The sequence below is a fragment of the Harmonia axyridis genome, chromosome 5 (genome assembly GCF_914767665.1).
Source record: "Harmonia axyridis chromosome 5, icHarAxyr1.1, whole genome shotgun sequence".
Lineage (NCBI taxonomy): Eukaryota > Metazoa > Arthropoda > Insecta > Coleoptera > Coccinellidae > Harmonia > Harmonia axyridis.
Window position 1 is genome coordinate 15,791,055 of NC_059505.1, and position 15,333 is coordinate 15,806,387.

Sequence of the window (15,333 nt, forward strand, 5' to 3'; positions counted from 1 at the left end):
TGCAAAAATATTATAAACAATAACACTCACTTCTGGATAACACTCCTATGATATTCTCCTCCTTGATATTAAATGAATCCCAATTCCACGAAATATTTCACAATTTTCAATGAAATAAAAATATAATTTTATTGTATTGTGACTATTGTTTTGAACAGCTTGTCTTTGAGACCTTTGAATCAACTAGATCACGACCTGCGATCAATAGATAAGAACCCAAAGTAATTTAAAAAAATATTCCTGCCTGATTAAAATGAGTGGATCTATAAAATGTTCATAAGAAAAAATTTCTCTTTTCGAATGACCCACTCATTATTTTGAAATTCTTTCGTTGAATATGAAGTAATAACGGATATCTATTTATAGGCATTGGTGCCTCACCTATTGTAATAATAATAACTGCTTCTAGGCCCACTCGTTGCCTCGGTGTCGCTCGAGTAATCCAGGCTACTTCTATTTCTTCTGCTCAAAGTATTAGCACCAGCGTATTGTGAGGAGGAACCATATTTCGACTGTCCAATTTGTGCAGCAACAGCTGCTTGATCCACGTATCTTTGGTTGTACCTTAAGGACAGTAAAAAACAATGTTTTTCATTCATAACCGGAATAAACGCTCCAAAAACAAATAAGACTTTGTTTTTAAGTACCTGCTGAGAGTAGATCCTGATTTCAAGCTAGACCTGAGGAATGTATGCCGTCCTGCTTGCGATATACTCGAATAGTCTGAATATTCCGTGTGAGGTAGATGCTGATCTGATCCAGATCTTGGCATTATCCTTCTGTTACCAGTACCGCTATGTTGTACGTAGTAAGGTGTTGAAGATGTATTCTGTTGCGATGACAGCCTAAAAGTATATTTTTAATAGACTAGGCACCGAGGGATGAATAATTACATTCATTGTATATGGTTGAATTATATTCGGTTGCAAAGACATGAAATCTATGTACAGAATTTGTCTAGAATGCCCCCAAGCATCCACATGGAAAGAATCCAAAAAACTATAGAAGACCTGATAAAGAGATATACAAAAGTAAGGAAACTTTGAATAAACAAAAAATGCTCTACGAGAACTGAGAACAGACAGATGGAACAAGAGGGTTAGAGAACTGAACACCTTAGATCATTCTGCACGAAAAAGAAACAAAAGTGTTCGCGTCGTGAAAAACCTTGTAAGTCCACCATTACACGGCGAAAAGAGCCATGCTATTATCCTACAGAAAATGACACTAGAGATCAACTCCAATCTAAGGATAAATGAAAAACAGATAAAATGTGAAAATGAAGTCAAGTATCTAGATATCACGGTAGATAATAGACACACATAAAAAATCAGATGAATACGCATTGGATAAAATGAACTCAGCAATGAGCAGTCTTAACTCACTTATAAGATGAAAGAGTCAAATGAACCAATACTAAACCGGAATGGTCAAGTCAATGGCAAGATCTCAACTAACAGATGGATCGGCAGCTTGAGCCTATGTAACCAAATGCCATATCGAGAAGATACAAGCGACAGAAAGTAAGCTGTTAAGGCCCGGTGCACACATCCGACTTTTGCAGTTACGACACCCGTTGCGGTGTCGTACCTATTCAATGCACACTACATACTACACCGGCGTGGTTGCGGAGCCGGATCAATTCAATGCGCACTAGTTTCCCATTCAGCATCGTGAATGTAATACTTTCTGGACTTATTTGATTATAGTATTTGTTGGATCATAAAAATTTAAAACTTTTTCAGTTTTTCATGATTTCTACGAAACTGTCACTCATATGATCTTGAAATCTCTAGATGTTCCAAAAATTGAATTTAAATTTTTATAAGAGTTTGAATAAGACACTTTATTACTTTCGCAATAACTATAGACAATGATAAAATCGTTCGGAAGAAAATATATAGGCTACCAGCGGACTCACCGATCATGAGAAATTGAGATGAATTGTTGAAAATCCTGTTGTTCGAAGAATTGATGAGAACAACATACTACTACCCAATAAATTTTTCTGATGACATATCTCATTTTAGTTTCTTCAATGAAGAAATCGATATCCAATTCCCTCTCCGCCATTGTGCGAACTCACGACAAAAGTCGTATGTGTGCACAGGCCAATATAGAAAAGAGTACTGAGAGACCGCATGTACGACTACGACCCAGTTGCGGCCTAGAGGGACATGCTACCAAAAAACGACCGTAGGCTGGCAGTTACGACGTCGCAACTGCACGGCGGGTAGTGTGCATGCTCCCATTTGATTCTTTGTACCACAGGTCGCAAGTACGACACATCAACGGTGTCGTGACTGCAAAAGTCGTATGTGTGCACCGGGCCTAAGAACTGCAATGAATATGCCGTGGTTCGTGAGAAACCTCAAGTAAACAGAGAGTTAAAATGGGAAACACAGATTTCCTGAAGAGAAAGGCCGAGATGATTTTTCGAAAAAAAAAAAGTCATCATACAAATGGCGAGTTAAATATACTAGTTGATTGCATCCCTCTTGAAGATGTGATTAGAATACCAACCTATCACAAAAGACCCAGAGATCAACTATTGAAAAACAGATATTGGGTAAAACTCGATTCCAAAATGATGAAGATTCTATGATAGACATAGGTTAACAAAACTTCAAAACAGAGATTGTCCAGAGTTAAAAGACAAATAGACAATAAATGTATAAACTTTTAGAACTATCTAGTTCAGTTATGAGTTAAATCAAAAGTAACTTAATAAACATTAAGAAAATTATCAATAAAAAGGAATAGAAAGTCTTTGCAGTTGAAGAAACCAACGATCTATTTCTTTTAACCTAATTTCGAGAATAGGTATGTTGGATCCAGCTAGTGGAGAGACTACCTCTTTGTTGTTATATTTCATTATTATATTCATATTGCGTAATTTAATTTCCGTCGATTGAACTTTAACGGAAATTTTTGATATGAAATAAATAATATAATTTATGATACTTATCGACAGATAATTCGAAATTAAGAGAAAAAAAGCCAAATGAAGACTTATCAGGAGAAATTCCTTATCGAGATGTGATTTATTTGCAAGAGTTTTTACTTTTTTGACGTTCAAGATATTTCGCGAATCAGAAATTCCTTGTCCAATGCAATTTATTTTTTGTTTGCTATTTCGACTCTTTATGACAGTTGCAAGTATGAAAATCAATTCTACCAATTGAACGACAAAAACTTACGTCATTTCAATCACAAAAGATCAATTGCAATTATTTCTCAGGCAAAATAGTATTTCATGAAATATTCATACATTCCTTATTATGCAACTATAATTATCAAAACTTGATAATAATTTATTTGCCTGTGAAATCTAAAACTTACCGTGGTGGTAACGGCTGTCCTCCAGCGCTCATCCTCCTTGGAGGCATTCCAAACGAATGAACCTTCTCGGCCAAACTTTCTAAGGTATTAGGATAATTTCTTTCATATGGCTGGAAGTGCTGCATGTTACTTTTAGGCTGTTCAGTAATAACAGGGGGAGGAGGCTGATAACCCCAACTAGCACCTCCCGAATCGGGAGGTCTCGAGTTATAGTACAGATCTAGGCCGTTTGTATCTTGCGCTCCACCGGTCCCATGTCTGGATGGATCCATGGACGACAGACCTAACCCGAGTCTCGATCGGGATTCGCTCATTTCCCGGCCATCCCCTGTATGCCGTTGCCGCATCGATTCCCTGGGAGAAGAAATGAAACAATAAAAATCAAAAATCTATAGAGAGCACTGACATCAACTAGGAGTTTTGCGTGCTTGTTAATATGTATATTTACAATTAAAATCTGCTTCAGACATTTAAAATTCCTGAATACGAGCCTGAAACTCTCTAAGGACACCAATTGTGAACAGAGTCAGAGTCAGATATCATCTGCCTATTACGAGAGTTAGCCCGGGCGCATATTGAGACGCAGCTCCGATGCCAGACATTGCTAAATTTGCATTTGGGTGATAAAAACCTCGCATTCACGTTCACATATTGTAAGATCGGTGGGATCGGTTCCGGTATTCTTTGTATTGAAGCTTGGGGGTTGTTGTGAATCAGTCTCTTCGGTTCATGACCTGAAGTACTTAGGTCTCACATCTATGTGGGAATTTTGTGTTTAGCTAGATAAAAGTGAAGTTGTTCCGATTCAATTAGTTTACATTCGTTCTTGTTTAAAATGTTGGAATACCTCTATTTATGCATCTGATTCAGATCTAAACTATCTGAATATTTCGAATATGCTTTTACTCGGAAGATACTCAGGTTTACAATAGTTAAATAAATTCCAAGAGAGGTTGAGGATGTTCAATTTTGAATTATTGTAATTGAAACTATTTTGGAAAGAGCAAGATCTGGCGTAAATATTTTGATACCTACTTTAACCCATATCTATGGATAGGTATCGTCATGGAAGGCTAGATTATTTCATGAAATTTAAGATTTTTCGATATTTCGAAAATCTGAAATCCATATGCCTCGAAGCATCCACATGGAAAGAATACAAAAGCAATAAAAGAGCTGATAAAGAGAGATACAAAACTGAGGAAACTTTGAATAGATAAGAAACACAACCAAATGCTAAAAAATGCTCTACGAGAACTGAAAACAGACAGATGGAACCAGAGGGTTAGAGAGCTGAAAGCTGAACCCCAAAGAGCATTCTGCATGAAATATACAAAAGGATTCACGTCGTGAAAAACCTTATAAATATACCACTACACGGCAAAAAGAGCCATACTATTCTTCTACAGAGAAGGACACTAGAGATTAACTTCAATCTAAGAATAAATGGAAAAGGGATGAAATGTGAAAATGAAGTCACGTTCTAGATGTGAAAGTAGATGAATACGCATCGAATAAAATGAGCAATGAAGAGCATTAACTCACCTATAAGAAGAAAGAGTAAAATGAACCCCTATATCAAACTGGAATGGTCAAGTCAATGGCAAGACTTCAACTACAAGATGGATCGGAGCTTGAGCCTATGAAATCAAAAGCCATATCAAGAAGATACAAGAAACAGAAAGTAAACTGTTAAGATCTGAAATATTTTGGTACCTAGTTCAAACCATATACATTTATAGGTGTAGTCATGGAAGCCTAGATTATTTATTGAAATTCAAGATTTTTCGATAGTTCAAAAATCTAAAATTCGTATGGGACTATCTACAATCCAAGTAGTATAACAAATTTCCTTGAAATCGGCTGAGAAATTGACTCAAGGTATAACATAAGTTCATAAAATCTTGAATAACTCTTGAATTATCAAATTTGGGAGCATATATTATATTTGAACACTACCCTTATTTTATCCGTAGAATCTAACCCAATCATGACGAAATAGAGTTTTCATTTGAAAACCGAAAGCTATGAAAATGCTAGTACCGCTTTTTGAATACAACCGCGGTCGTTAGAATCAAATTTATTTTCCAAAACTGTAAACAGTTATATAATAATAACTCACAGTTTTTTTTTGTTTTTTCTTTAGAGTTTACTTCATATTTCATATTGTTTAATACATGATATTATTATGTTGAATAAACTCATATCTATCTATCTATCTATAACTTTCAATACCATCCACCGCCCCTATCAATTTCTCTTACATTCTTCTTCGAGCTGTCTCAATCATATTTTAAATAGCTGCTAAAGAATAAAGCACTTCCGTCGGCTAGCAACTTCAACTTGCACTGGCACTACCACTGTGTTTCTTCCACAAGTGTCGTTTCGAATCCCGAATACCTGGGCTCCTATTGAGTTTCGTAAATCACAACAACTATACGATCCCTAGCATTACAGCTGCGTTCGACACGAGTCGTTTTCTGCGCACCGCTCCTATGCTTCAATATGCGATGCCCTATTAGGAATAGTGGTTCACAAAATACGGTACCACACCATGTCATGCTGTCGTGCCTCAATATGCGGCCGGCCTTTGAGCCGATTGAAATTTCTTCAAATTTTCAAAAAGAGCTCCTATCTCTAGAATAAGAATCCTGACTTATTTCTTAATCCACACCTCTATCCTCTATCTTCAACTGCGAGTTATCACTGATAATCAAACATTCAGTATATGATTGCAAGATACTTCGACAGAGGAAACATTGCTGTATGTGCTATATTGAACTATTGTTTAACTATTACATTCCTGACAAAAGAACAAATTACATGCGTTAGAGTTTCTCAAAACTGATAATTTACTCAAATTCTTAGCTTCTTTCTTTCATTGATCATAAAATAACAAACCTGTGACTAAGATCTGTATCATCTCCTTCATCCTCTCGCAGGTCCCGTTTGATGACCACCACAGGAGGAGGCTTATGCTCAGATCTTGGTTGAACTGAAGGAGAACCTTGTCCTTTCGAGCCTTTTCTCTGTCTCGTTGCAAGAACTAACCTTCTAGGAATCGACATAATTATGACCACATCGTCTAAACTCATTCGTGTTACGTCAACAAGATTAACAGCTAAAATTTCATCCCCAACCTGAAACAATAACAATAGGTGAATGTATCTCGTTTATATCACAAGAAAGAATACTTTTGGTTTATCCAAGAGAATAATATTAGTTAGATGATCTGTCGTTAAATGTATAACTACTAAAATCATTTTCATATTTATTAGCTTGTGGCTAAATTCGATGGAGGTACCTATGTTTGGTTATTTGCTAGAACTCTGGTTAATAATTTAGAGAGTCGAATCTAGAAACATTGCGACAAATTTTGAATAAGGGATCGATGCTGAAATAAATAATAATAATAGGTAATAAATAAGTTATTCAATATTACTTCTTGCATCGTATGATGGAATTTTATCAATTATTTTCATTAACAATTTGGAAAATAGTTATTTAGATATTCTTCAACACTTTCACTAACAGCAGCAATATTTTCAATCGAACGAGTATTTCGATGATTGGAAGTACATATACTTTTAGTCTAAGAGCTGGTGGACGGTAGACCACACATATTTTAGAAAAGCATAAAATTTCCTCAGAGAGTCTGTTGTACCCACCAACCATGAAGTGGGCTAAAATGTGATTCCATAGGTGAATTACCTGACATCAATTCATTCTGTGTGATAAAAAAAAGAAAAATTCGACTCATTTTCAATCTTAAACCAAGGGATTCCTGTAGACCCGTTTTCACTAATAAAATCATTCTTACTGTACCCCGCATATACATTTTGTGGTCCCTGTCATTTCCATAAAAATTTTGATTCAATGATAAAATGTTCCGAATATCATGAATATCAAAACAGGCATAAAAATCTCTTTGTTTTCCAAGGCATCGTTCAACTAAATTTCAGCGTTCTCCGTCATACAGCGGAGCCAAACTTTTCAATCATCTGCCTGATAGGCTGAAGGTTTTGGAACACAAAAGTTTCAGAAAACATTTTAAATCACTCTTTGTTGCTTTTATAGCAGAAATGAGTATTTAAGTTCAGTTATTGTCTGATTCAATTTTTTGTTTAGTTATCATTTCTCTTTCTTTTTTTGTAGTTACTTATTGATGTGTCTCATAAAAAGTCGATTTGTCAAAAGGAGTGAATAAACTATAATTACTATTATTATTGAATTGCGAGTATCTTACCTTAAGGCAACCACTATTGTATACAGCTGATTCCAATGCTATCCTAGATATAAAAACACCATCGTTCCTGTCAATCCCGTTTCCTTCTCTTATATATAAACCGAGAGTTTGTCCAGGCCGTTTGACGATTTCGACGAACTGCACAGTATGTTTGGTATCCTGCATGGTCAGAAAACGTTTCGTGGCTTCACCAGCAGGTCGCCCCAGCACTCTGGGGTCGAGTATGCGGACTATCATCTCACCCCGACGTTCCACGTGCTGAAAGGACCAAAATTAAACATAGCTGAAATTTGGTTTCGATTTTTGTTGTTCACCATCTTTCTAAATTTTTAATAATAACTAGATATTCGAATGAATTCAAATGCGTATGAATGAATCAATTTGATTGATTGAAATTTTATGCAACTGAACCAGACTTTCTAGAAGATTTACGCCGTAGATTTATGGAAGAATGCCGCCTTTCAATTAACTCTACCAGATGAAACAATAAATAAGATGACTAGCAGATTTTGAAGATTGGAGAATAATACGTTAAGCAGTGAATCAATAAATAGATTTTGAGATTGTTATTTAAATGAAGCCAAAGAGTGATAATATTGAACTCTAATTGTTGTTTCTTTTGTTTTATGGGTAACTTTGTGAACAATGTTAATACTGTAAATAATAGCTAATAAATAACTTTTGTTACAGAGAAATAAAACTGATTATTGTTATGAATAAACATTAAAAATCATTATATGTATGGAAATGGGTGGTAGATATTTCGAACATTTAGTTCATTGACAATCATAATTATTGCATCAGTTGCTCTTTCAGATATTGTTTTTATTGATTGAGTGAATGAAAATTTATTTCTCAACTTCAAGTTCCTAATATCTCGAAAACGAAACAATAGAACTAATTAATTTTTGTTGTTTGGTATTTAAGGAGATCATACCATGATCTGCCAAAGTTTAACTACTCGTCCCTCCTCAGCGTTTCTGAGATCCCACCACAATTTAGAATGAGTGAAGTAATCTCAAACGTTCCTCTGGTTTGTCGTCGTTTTCTACCACATTCAAAATTTCAAATATGTTTTTACGTCTTTAGTTTCGATTTTACCACAGAAGATAATGATAAATGTGCGTACTGGCAGATAATCAAAGTAATCAAATCGGCATGCGGTTGAACGTGGACTATTTTAGCCAATAGAAATAACCAAATCTACACATTCTGATTCCAGATATGATCCGTTATAATACCATAGTTTATAAGTACTGTTGGGCAATAAATACCCTGGCTCCTAATGAATTGCTGAAACAACTCTTGTATTACAAAAACATTCTGGCTTTCCTAATGTGACTTTGGATATATGTACCATACAAATACTCTTATCTAGAAAGAAGTCCAACTTTTGTGATTGGTGGTGCGATATATCAAAAAAAAGGAATTTCCCAGTTAATTATTATACATATGTTTGTGAAAATTTTATTTCGATTGCTAGTGTTCGTTTAAGTACAGTTTCATACAACCCTATTCTAGTTTATTCATGTTATTACCTAATCATTGTAGATTTTGGTGGATTAAATACTTCATTGAATTGATATCAATTTATATTCCGCAACTTGACAAATAAGAAAAAAGTCCTATGATATTCGAAAAATTACCTATCCTGTCCCCCACTGTTATTAGTTATTTACTAAATGAATGGGATAAAGGCATCGTGAGTTGTCAGTCCACAAATTTATGAATGATCATACTTTTGTGGTACAACGTTTTATCTACGACTGCCTATAATGAACAAAGAATAAACATAACGTTGTGATTGAATTTTGTGAATCTAAACTAAAAATATATTCATTGCAGCAATGCCTTTCAAGGAAATTTTCGGCAGGTATTCGATGTGTTTGGCCGAAATGACTTCCATCCAATATAGAAGAAGCAGTGCCAGTAACTAATGGGTTAAGTATAATTTTTTTTTATTTTGGAATTGTTCTCCCAAAAAATGCATTCCGTAAAGAAATTTGAGTTGTGTAATGCATGTAACGCAAATGGACCAAAAGCTTCAAAAGGAAACAGACCATGATGAAAAATATTACGGAATCTCTACTGAATATTCATTATCATACTTATTGAAGATTTGAATAAATATTCTGAAATGATCAAAATCAGGGCCGGCGTTAGGGGTGAAACAGTGAAGCAACTGTTTCAGGCGCCTCTATTCGAGGGGCGGCAATTTAGCCCAGTTTGTGGCCGCCCTTTTATATTTCTGAAAAAATATAGTCTTGAATCTTAAAAACAACATGAGGTTGGTCCGCTCCGCTGCGTTTATCAACATTCCCTGCAATAAAAATCTCCAAACCGTCTATACTAAGCCGTCTGTTCAATAAATAATACATGGCCACCCCACCAATATAAGCAGCATTGTCTATTACCCTAATTGAAAGAGGGATGAAATGTATTTCACAAAGACGAAAAGCAACACTAACTTCGCTTTCGAATTATGTGGAAGTTGTTTACACATTCAACATATGGAAAATTCCCACAATTTTGTATTCGAAACTAGTTAATGTTAAATTTCAAATGTTTTCAGCGGAACATATGTTTTTAATTGCTCTGCTAAATAAATGGCAGAAAATATGGAAATATTGAAATATTTCAATGTTCTTCATTCACTAGAATTTAAATTTTTTAACTACGATCACAAGATTGTTTTGGAAGTAGAAAGTTCGGTTTTATCATCGGAGCAGTTGATGTTTTTTGTTAGGGAGGGGGGGGTGTTATTGATACTTTTTCAGCAGGGGCGCAAAAAAATTTTTTGCTTTAGGCGCCAACATTGCTCGCGCCGGCCCTGATCGAAATCAATAAAACATTGCGTGAAAATACAATTATTGTGTTATATTATTATTCTCATCTTCTGTGAAACTGAGATTCTGGTTATCAATCATCAACTTTTGAAATTAAAATCTCAAAAAAAATGCATTGTGAACTGTCTGGAATCTGATCTACGATATAACAATAACACCTCTAGATCAGGAATTAACTCCACAAAACCTTGTGTTCTCGACAACGAACTAGCTAACGGGAAATGCACTAATTGGAAATAGATAATTGTTCGGTCGTCGAAGGTTGTTTCATTCCTTCTGAAACTTCCACAAACTCGTGAAACTTCCTACATTGATTACAAGAGCAGTTTCGATTAGATTAGTGAGCACGCCATTGACGACATCACCTCTTCAACCTCAACCTCTTCAAAAGAAGTTTGCCGATTCGCAAGTATCTATATGCTGGATATTTCCTGGTTGGAGAGTGTAGTTGAAGACGCATTAAGATCTTCAATCTCACTTTAAGTATATAATATATCACATGACCACTTCGGTTGTTAAATGTTGAATAGCTTCGCCAGGAAGCATTCACCAGAGAGCGTTCTTCAGCATACTCTATTACTTTATCAAGTAAGAAGAATTGGATTCATTTAACGACTAATTATTCGATCGGATATGAGTATCATTGAAAGAACTCGAGACAAATCACTCGGATATAGTAACATGAGTTAGTTTTAAGAATGGAAAGCTTCAATTATGTTGGAAACGAATAGCATGATTTTTATAAATTTTGCTCTTGCAGGATAATGTAATATGGCGCTAAGTATTTACATTAATAATAATAATGTAAGTTATTGTAGCATAAACATTAATCGCAGAGGCTTTAGAGCCTGTAAGCTGTTCTTAGATATTTTTTTTTTCCAGAAAAATAATGAACTTTGTTATTTCGAATGGTTCACCCTGTATATTTTTTGTCTTTTGAAATCCTTAAGAAATGCCTAATAATTTCCATGAAATGTTTCGTATACCTAAATTCTATATAATACTTCCCCACTATATTTAACAACATAACTACTAAATACCTTTGAAATGTGTCAGATACGATTGATACGAACATTCTCGAGATGAATTCCATATTACCTCTTTCACTATTTTCGCTGTTATTTCATTATAATAGATAAAGATTCCGTGGGCGCTAGATTTACGTCATAAAAGCTTAAAATTTCTGTACACTATGTCCCGAATTGGGTCGGCTAGGAATGGCCGCTGAAAAATTTAGATCATCGTTGCTTTAGCAAGTGGAATGATAGAATTGGACCCCATTGCGTCAAAAGGATGAAAACTAAATTTTATAAATTAGTTATTTAGACTGCTATAAAAAAATTACTTAGCACATTGGAAGCCCATCACCTGACAAGGTTGAAGTTCAGTCATGTGATCGCAAATATAATTGGCAATGTTGGCATACTATAGTCGTATATCTCAGCAAACAATATTTTCTAATCGAAATGTGCCCAATTGAGCAGAATTTGTATTGTCTATGATGGTATTGAATATATCGACTATCGCTATGTTTGAGCAGTGGCCAATTAAGATGTATCTCATTCTGAATGAATTAAATAAAAAAACCATTAATTCTCACCAGATTTTGAAGACCATATATTTTTGCTGGCACCACTGGATTTCATATTTTGATACTTGTCCAAGAAACATATATAAATTTCTGAATTTTATCTTATAAAGTGAAATGGTAGCGTTACCATTTGTCAAAAATTTGTGACCTCTGGAGGAGGTATTCCTCCTGCGAATGATTTGTCATTTGGGAAAACATCTTATTTAGTCATCCAAATAATATATTTCAATTTCAGCTTTTATACTTATGACGTATTTTCCTATACTTTCATCACCTCTGCTATCCGCCAATGATGATGATCTTAATTTTTAGTGCCCTTTCCTACCAGACCCTATTCCTAACATTGTGCAAAAACTGGTCAATCACGTCTTTTGCATTGCATTGTTACGTATTTGTGCTGAAATCCAATTTTGGCAACTTTTGCTCTTCTAATGCTATAGGTCATTTCACATCGTTTGGCGCGTTTGAAGTTTTTTTTCTGGAATTCTGACATATTTAGGAATTTATTTCAATATACTTTGAGTTAATATGGAACGTATATTCAATATGGGACATAAGAAGTGGGTTATTTGTGGAGAAACTCGCGAATTGAATGCAATATCGTATCACTGATATGTTTTCATTTCCGCGCGCTTCATGCCAAATTTGATAGTTTATGTTGGGGACAAAATTTGCTCATTGAAAATAACATATGCTCCCTCTATCTATGTTTATTATTCTGAGATTCCATCATAGCATTTGAGATCAATCAAACCGAAAAGCTTCGCATAAAATCGAAGTCACAATAATTTAATGTAATCCAAAAACGTCTATTAGTTCTTCGAGTTTGGAAAATCAGTATATTTGTATATATCCATTGTCTGTCCGTGTGCAGTAGAAGATTTGATATAGTTTCGAAACCGTACATAATGGGAACAGTTCTCTCTCTTCTATTGACATTTTGAAGTTTACATAACCATGCGAGTTTTGAGACGGAACTGTTGGTCATTTTAGACAAAAAAGGAATACGGGTACCCATACTAAATTTCATCAATATCGGACAGATAGATCACAAAATAATTTCGCGTTTGTACATAAGCCCAAACAGGACACTCAGACCAAATTCCATTAAAATCACAGAATAATATCCGAGTTTACGGATGTTATAAGGATTTGCGGATACATACCGACAGATAATACAAAAACTTTTCAGAATTAAATACATTTTGCTAACGAATATTTGAAATCAACGAACTTTACCGGAATATAAACCTAAATGGGTCTACTCCGCAGATCTCAATATTGGACTTTTTGTCATTTTCTCCACATAAATTAATTATTGACTTATCTCTTTATTGTTTAATTTCATTGTGCTGTTTTCGGTTGCAAAATTGTTTAAAATGAAATAACTCACCTCCAGTGCTGCTGCAGTCGATGGGTCGTGATCATTCTCTATCGTCTCTATCTGTTTGAATATCTCACTGCTAATTCCAGATACCTTGAAAAATTCAGAAAGTTTGGTAAAAAATAAAGTCTTAAGTATCAATCCAATCATATTAGCGTCTAGATTCAAAAGAATTGTCATAGTCCGGGAGCCAGGTGCAAATTTGATTAATTATTTCTTCTCAAGAGATAATTGCTTAGATGCATGAACATTTTTCAGCTGATTGTTAATATACCGCTTTGAAAAAAAAAAGAAATCAACTAGCAGTAAGTCGAGGGAAACCTGGTCAGCTGATGCATTCAAATGGGCAATAGATGCATCCGCTTAACTTCTACGTAATAACTTTCGAAGTAGCAGCTGATGGTTTTTCCACCGAGATACAGCCAGTTGACATATATATTTATCCATAGCTGCATATGAGCTATCATCCGGTGAATTTTTGTTTGAGAGGAAATCATTGATAATAAAAATTTTTCTTTCTTGTTTGAGGCATCAGCTGATGTATAATACACTATGCTATAGCCAGCTGATTGTTTTTTTTTCGTCGAGATATTGGATTAGCTACAATTTGACAAATTTTCAGTTGGGAGGAAATTTTTGAATGTATTTTTTTTCCTTCGTGCGTGGGGAGCTGCCACCGCTTTCCCTGCCAGCCGAGTCGTAGCTGGCGTTCACGAGGCTTCTTATTACTATTATCTGATGCATTCTACTTATAACCGTTGGAGAGGAACTTGGTCATGTATATCTCTTACTAGCTCCCGGACTATCAGTAACTTTATATATTGAGTGCTACCTAGCCCACAGGTCTACCTTGCCTACAGATCTAGCTTGCCCACTTTGCCTTATCCTCGAATCTATATTGCTCACAATCTGACTCTCCGAACAATCTAGTCATCAGATAAGTGGAAGTTTCTACTCTACAGGATCGGGAGGAGCCAATATCTATTCTCTGGTGCTTCAGAACAGGCTACCAGTTTCATTTCTATACCCTATAGCTCTATTTCGTTGATGTTCCATTTGGAATTGTGCATTAGAACAGGCGGATAGTGAAAGAGAACCAACAATAAGAGATTAGGGATCAAGATAAAAAAGAAAAGGAATCGAAAAATGTACCAAGTTATAATCTATAATCTACGATTTCCGCTATTAGTAGTATGACCATAAAACGGCAATCTATTCATCACGCGCTGATGAAGAGGTTTGGAGCTGGCTGTGGTGGCTTCCATGATGGCATCATTGCAATTGGGATCGGCGTCCTTGACTACGAGACTTGGGGATGAGTATCAACAAGATGGATGTGAGTCAACACATGATTTTGTGATAATGGTTCGGCAAGATGACATAATTAGTGATCGTATGGAAACTGCTTCAATTTTTACTGATGGTTGGTGTATCCAAGAAGTTCTCAAGAGAAACCCCAAAATAAGATCTCAGTGAGATTGACCAAGAGAAAGATATTTTCAATTGAATCACTAAGAACTGTCGGGAACGGAGTAACTTCCACGAAGTACACTAAGCATCTTGGTATTATACATATAGCAAAAACCAAAACCAAAGAGCTGTCTTCATTAGCCAAGAGATGATTGGAAATATATGGGGACTTGAAAATGAACTGATCAACTGAATTTTTGAATTCATCGTACAATGAATCGTTTGCCACGAATCTTCCAATTGCTGGACAAGAACTAGAATACAGGGCAACTAGTCCTTTAATAAATTACAAACAACACTGTGTGTCTATCACAAGAGTACTGCACTCTTGCTCAGTTGCTATACAGAACATTTTCGACCTTCCTCCAGATCTTTTCTCAGAATATTAGGCTCGAAAATGCGCTTTCAGAATAATGGAACAACATAAAAATATAATATATTAAAGAATAATAGG

General features: G+C 35.2%; 1 protein-coding gene across 7 annotated transcripts in view; it reads right to left on the reverse strand.

The window, feature by feature from the left end:
• Nucleotides 1-15,333, reverse strand: part of LOC123680110 (rho GTPase-activating protein 100F) — a 174,707-nt gene that overhangs the window by 33,217 nt on the left and 126,157 nt on the right. For all 7 annotated transcript variants that reach the window (XR_006747485.1, XM_045617809.1, XM_045617807.1 and 4 more), the window contains 6 exons: nt 13,419-13,502; nt 7,589-7,846; nt 6,244-6,482; nt 3,343-3,696; nt 648-845; nt 382-564 (listed from right to left, as the gene is read on the reverse strand). Coding sequence is in view for 6 of the 7 variants with exons in the window: in XM_045617809.1 (XP_045473765.1) it covers nt 382-564; nt 648-845; nt 3,343-3,696; nt 6,244-6,482; nt 7,589-7,846; nt 13,419-13,502 (1,316 nt within the window). In the remaining variant the exon portion in view is untranslated. The remainder of the gene's footprint in view (nt 1-381; nt 565-647; nt 846-3,342; nt 3,697-6,243; nt 6,483-7,588; nt 7,847-13,418; nt 13,503-15,333) is intronic.